The sequence below is a fragment of the Marmota monax genome, unplaced genomic scaffold (assembly GCF_021218885.2).
Source record: "Marmota monax isolate L192 unplaced genomic scaffold, Marmota_monax_Labrador192_F-V1.1 WCK01_AAM20220418_F8-fsc00376, whole genome shotgun sequence".
Lineage (NCBI taxonomy): Eukaryota > Metazoa > Chordata > Mammalia > Rodentia > Sciuridae > Marmota > Marmota monax.
The window spans coordinates 641,934-647,615 of NW_026692651.1; the positions used below are offsets into that span (position 1 = coordinate 641,934).

Sequence of the window (5,682 nt, forward strand, 5' to 3'; positions counted from 1 at the left end):
TTTGGAGAACAGGAAGTGTGGCTGGGCAGAGCTCAGAAACCAGTGTCGGGAGCAGCTGTAGGGACTGGTTTGCACATGGGGTAGAGGTGGTGGAGGGTGGATTGGATCAGGGAGGTGAGGTTTAGATGAACTTTGAGGAGATCTGTGCAGTATGCTGCAATGGTTGGGACACACAGATGGGGAACTGGCAGAGGCTCTGGTGGCCTGGTGTGGTCCACAGGAGGGGGCGTGGGGGAAGAGCCTGAGTAACCATGGCCACACAGGGGCCAGCCTTCTGTAAGAGGCCAAGGTGCTGCCCGTAGTGGACACACTGTGCCCTGGCACTGCATGGGGTGGTCCGCACAGGGTGGTCCACACAGGCCTCTGGTGCCCCACCTCGCACACTCTCAGGAACATGCAGGGGCACCTGCCCCAAGAACAGAGTCCTCCTCCCATGTCTGTGCCTCAGGCCCATGGCCCCTTCTCAAGGGCACTTCACTAGGCACCAGTGCTGCCAGCACCATGAGCCAGCCAGGAAGCGGAGAGAAGCAGAGCCCAAGCTGCCACCTGCTTGTCACTGAGGATGGCCCAGGGGTCCCCTGAGCACACACCTGCCTCAGCCCGGAGCTGCACAGAAGGCCCTCACTGGTGCCAGAGCACAGCACAGAAGATTGAGAGGTGGACACAGGAAAGGGCCAGGTCAGTGGTGAGCAGTGGCCACAGAGGGAGGATCCCAAACACGGCTTCCCCTGCTCTTGCCTTGGCTGGTACCTGCGCTTGTGCCCCACCCATGGCTCCATCTGTGTGCTTGTGCCTTCTGTACCCTGTTGTGCCCAGTGTTATTTCTTATACTCTTGGATGCATTTGCTTCTCTTTGTGCCCCTTGTCTGCCTTTGGCAGAGCAAAGAAACCAGGGACAACTGAAGTAAATGTTTCAGTTTTATTTTCTGTTTAGCCTACCCCATTTTTAAAATTTCTTTGATGGATCAAAACTCTTTCCCTAATTTAAAAATAGATAAGTCTAATATTTGCATTTGCACTGAAATCATTTTTATAAAACTAAGTTAATTTGCTTTTAGCCACTGTGCCCATGATAGAATATCCCCCTACTTCCTAGGGCAGCTCCTCTGAATGGAACAATATGGGTCAAATAATGAGATTTCTTTTTTAATTGTAAACAAACTAATTCCTTGTCCTGCAGCTCACCTTCAGAGGTGGCCAAGGCTTTCCTGGGTCATAACACAACCTTCCTGCTGCTGGCAGCTCCTGAGGCCCAAGGTCTCATGAGAATCACCAGACACACATGTGCCCTGGCCGCCAGCTCCTGGACACCTTTCCCCCCACACTCAGCAGACGCTTCCTCACCTGTGATGGAAGTCCATGAATCGCGTGTCCCTGGCCAGCCTAGGTGGCTCTGGCTCAGAAGGTGTGAGGCAGGAGGCCAGATATAGCTCACATGACCTTGGTTACTTCAGCTGTCTGCTGGCCTCTCTGCAGGGCAGGGGGATGGAGCTGACTGTGTCACCCCGGGAGTCCCTGCTGCCACTCTCAAGTCATGTGGAGAAGAGAGGAGACCTGGTGCTAGCCTGGCACTGCCCGCATCTGTGCCAACTCACGGCTTCCAGGGCACGTTCTCAGAAAGTCTCACCTGGCAACCTGTGGTACTGAGGAGAAGCTGCCAGAGGCCTACCTGGGGCACAAGGAGGAGGGGCCAGCATGCTAGGGACAGTCTTCTGTTTGCTGTCTAGGCTTTGTGTCCCTGCAGCTTAGCTTCAGATGGCCCCACAGCCCCATACTGAGGGTGTGCCCTCCTCTCAGCACAGATGAGATCTTTCCTGGGACCTTAGATGCCACTGTGCCCTCTACTCCAGATAAAGACCCTCCTCAGGGAGAAGGGCCACCCTCCTGTCAGCCCAGAGCAGTTCTGGGGCCCACTCCCCATTCTAGCCACTGACACAGATTCTCTCCCTGATCAAATGCTACCCAGCTCCCCCACCTCCCTTCTAACTAGGACCTAACTCTTGCCCATCTGTGCTTGTTACCGCCTGGCACTGCCCCAAATGGCTTGGTTTTACCAAGAATCCTGAGAAGTCAGGTCAAGCAGGCACACAGACCCTCTCTATCTCCTCAGACTATCCTCAGATGACCTCTGACCCTGTTGGCCCTTCTTCAGCAAGAAGCTTGTTAGGCTGGTGAGCCAGGATCCAGTGACGCCCACCAGCTCTGTGGCTATATACCCCACCTGCCATGCTCTATTTGGAGCAGTCTCAGTCTCCTCATGGCAAAACTGTTACCTAAACCTCGGTCCTTGTCCCCAATGCCAATTCAGTAATGGCCACATGGTTTTGGGAAAAGAGAAACAAAGTTTCATTGCTTTGCTAGCAAAGGAGGAGCACGGGGCTCCTGTCCCACAGAGTGATTTTGCCCATCAGCAGGAACAGAGGGAGGGCATTTATAGAGGTGATGTGAAGGTTGCATTCCACCTATTTTCTCTCTGGAGTTGAATGCACTTGTTAATTTGGGAGATAGTCATTTCTGAGAGCTTCTATTGCCATGTCCAAAGCAGATTGCCTCCTTCCTGTGGTAAGAATGTGTTTAAGGACAGATACTCTGCCTAGGATGGCAAAGAAAGATCATCATATTCCCCACACACACACCACTGCAAATTAGGGAGTAGAGAAGATGGAGGGGGAGGGAGAGAGGAAGAGAAAGAAAAATGTCTTTTAAAAATGAGTAACAGTGGCAGAGCAGCAGGACTGTATTACTAAGGTAGACACTGTCGCGGTGCAACCGAACACTCAGTCCTTTTCCCTGATGCCAATCCAATCACGAGGACATGGTTTTGTGGGAAAAGAAAAAGGAAGATTTCTTAAGCTTTACTAGCAAAGGAGAAGCACAGAGGCTCCTGTCCCTGAGGCTCTGATTCTGCCCATCAGGAGGAAAGAGGTGGGGCCAGGGTTAAAGAGGTGAGTCAAAGGCTACATTCCACAAGTTTTCTCTCTGGAGTTGAATTCACTTGTTAATTTGGGAGATTGTCATTTCTGAGGCCCTCTGGTACCAACCCCAAAGTCTGGACTCCTTCCTTCCTATGGTGGGTGAGCACTCAAGGACAGATAAATTTACCTAAAATAGGGGAGAAAGATAATCCTGTTTCCCCTGAGATGAGGGAGGTGGAGAGATTAAGGAGGAGCAGGGAGAGAGGAAGAGAAAGAAACATGTCCATTTAAAAAATCAGTTGCAGGAGGGCAGGAAGGTTGTAGTTCAGCACACTGCGGAGGTTCTGCCTGTCTGTCTCTAGGTGGTGTGTTCCACCTTGACAGCTGCCACCCGCAGCAAGGCCTCCCCAGTGCTCAGGCATCCCCAGTGCTCAGGCATCCCGGGGGAATGTGAAGTGCTAATCCATTGCCTCTGAATATAATTGAAACAGAAAACAGGAAGATGGCAGCAAATCCTTCAGAACAAGGTTTTCAAAACAAAAATAGAGTTGCAATCTTGGCAGAACTGGACAAAGAGAAATGAAAATTACTTATGTAGAACCCGTCTTCAGCAAATAATCCTGGAGCTAGCATTGCACTCTCCAGACCAGCTCTTAATAAGGACTTCCAGGGACATGCAGAACAGCAGCATATTGCAGCCCAGCAGAAGGCAGCTTTGCAGCATGCTCATGCACATTCATCTGGATACTTCATAACTCAAGACTTTGCATTTGGAAATCTTTTTCTTCCTGTTTTACCTCGCCTTGACCCAGAATGAAGAAAACATCTGTAATGAAAATTACTTTGTAATACCCAATGCCAGAGCTCCTCTCACTCAGGGCTGTACATGTTATGCTCAAGTTCGGGACCCCCAAAAGACTACCAGAGACCAAGATCGATGTAAGCAGCAAATAGGTGTTTATTGTGAGCTAGCTCAGTCCTCCACGCACACACAGCAACTGGTGACACTGAGAGGCTCTGAGTCCAGGGTTTGCAGCAGTTTTATACACTCTTTGGGGAAGGCAGGGACTTCATATACATCATAGTATCTCTTAGCAAATAATCACACACCACGGGAAAATCATAAAATAACTCTAAAACATGATTAGCACATTCACTGGCAGGAACAGGTTGGGTAGGGGTGATTGGTTAGTACAAGAGGGGGTGTGGGAGGCCATCCTCACACGTGATTTGAGTTACCTCCCTGGCTGGGTGAGAGGCGCTTAGACACAGCTGTGTTAGAGCTTTCCCCACCCTTTCCCAGGTCCGAGAGCTTGTCCATGCAGAGACGTGTCTGGCCACTGCCCCGAAGACCCAGTCATCGCCCCTGATCTTGGGATGCTACCCCCTTTAACCTTCATTGGATGGGATTTTCCCTGGAATTTTTTGTTCCCCAATAAAAGCCCACTCCCTGGCATGTTTTCTCTCTCTCTCTCTCTCTCTCTCTCTCTCTCTCTCTCTCTCTCTCTCTCTCTCTCTCTCTCTCCTCTCTTCTGTAAACCTCATACCGCATTAGGTGGCTGGAGGCGGGAGCTAGGAGAAGCCTTCCTGGAGCTGGTTTTAAAGGTAATAAGAGTCTTGTCTCTTTAATTTAAAACTCCCTAGCATTTACTCATGAATCAAACCTTCTTTCATAAAGCCAGCACTGGTCGCATAGCAGAAGGGGGATTCATTTGAACTGATTGATTTAGGCCACGAGGGGAGTACATGCTGAACTACATGGTTTCCCAACATGTTATCAACCACCATAAACTACTGGGAGGTCATCTGGCATCCTAGGTATTTCCCAGTCTCATGCTGATTGGTGGCTGCTAGGGGGTTGCTGTGGGTCCCCACCTAGCCTGACTGAGTCAGGGACACCTGGTGCAGCATATCTCTCCTGTTATTTGCAGACAAACAACTCAGCAGGGTGGGTATGTGCCTAGGAGTGCTCTGTGGGTCTTTCCAAAGACAAGAGGCACTCCCCCTTCCTTGGACAGGCTTTGCTCTGAGGTAGAGGCTGGTTTCTCATACACACTGTGACATTCAGAATTCTGGTGAACTTACATATATTTTTTTTCCTTCTTGAAAAGAAAGGAATATGTAAGTAAAAGCAAATGGGGGGGGGGACTAGGATGATGAAAGCTTTAGAAGCTGGGTTGTCTGAAAATTTGATTATGCTGCTTAGTGACTTTATCTTTTTTGTAATGCCATTTGATTTTTAGCTCTCAATCGGACTCTGAACTGGATAGTCATGTAAAATCAGCCCCTAACAACTGAGTACGTTGTATCCACAATAGCCTTATTTGAACCATTTGTAGTATTTAACTTGAAATAAATGAAGATGCTTTTGAAAAATGTGAATGCATAGGATGAAATAAATTAGGTTTATATTTGTAGTCCACAGGATTGATGTAGTATAAAGCTGTCAAGTTAATAGTCATCGTTATCATCCAGAAGTACTCTTTGTAAATGTATAAATATTCTCATATTATTTTAAAAGAAAACCCAAGATAAAACTAAATTACCAACCAGTCTTAAGCATCTTTTATAAACATTCCATTATAAATGATGTGACAGTGCTATTCAAAGTAATTATAAAGAATGTGGTGGCTTGCATATTTATTTGTACATGGTGTTATTTAGCATTACTACACAAATGGTATGTATATGGTTTCATTGTTCATTTTACCTAATTAAAAATTTAAAATTAAAAAAAAAATTAGTTTCAGTGGCCGAGCAGCAAGGG

At 48.2% G+C, this 5,682-nt stretch overlaps 1 protein-coding gene across 1 annotated transcript; it reads left to right on the forward strand.

The window, feature by feature from the left end:
• Window positions 1–3,374: 3,374 nt before the first annotated feature.
• On the forward strand, window positions 3,375–3,777 carry LOC124093837 (SOSS complex subunit C-like). Its single transcript, XM_046446372.2, is given in 1 exon segment — window positions 3,375–3,777. A coding segment is annotated over 1 exon segment (315 nt). The 5' UTR covers window positions 3,375–3,417; the 3' UTR covers window positions 3,733–3,777.
• Window positions 3,778–5,682: the final 1,905 nt, after the last annotated feature.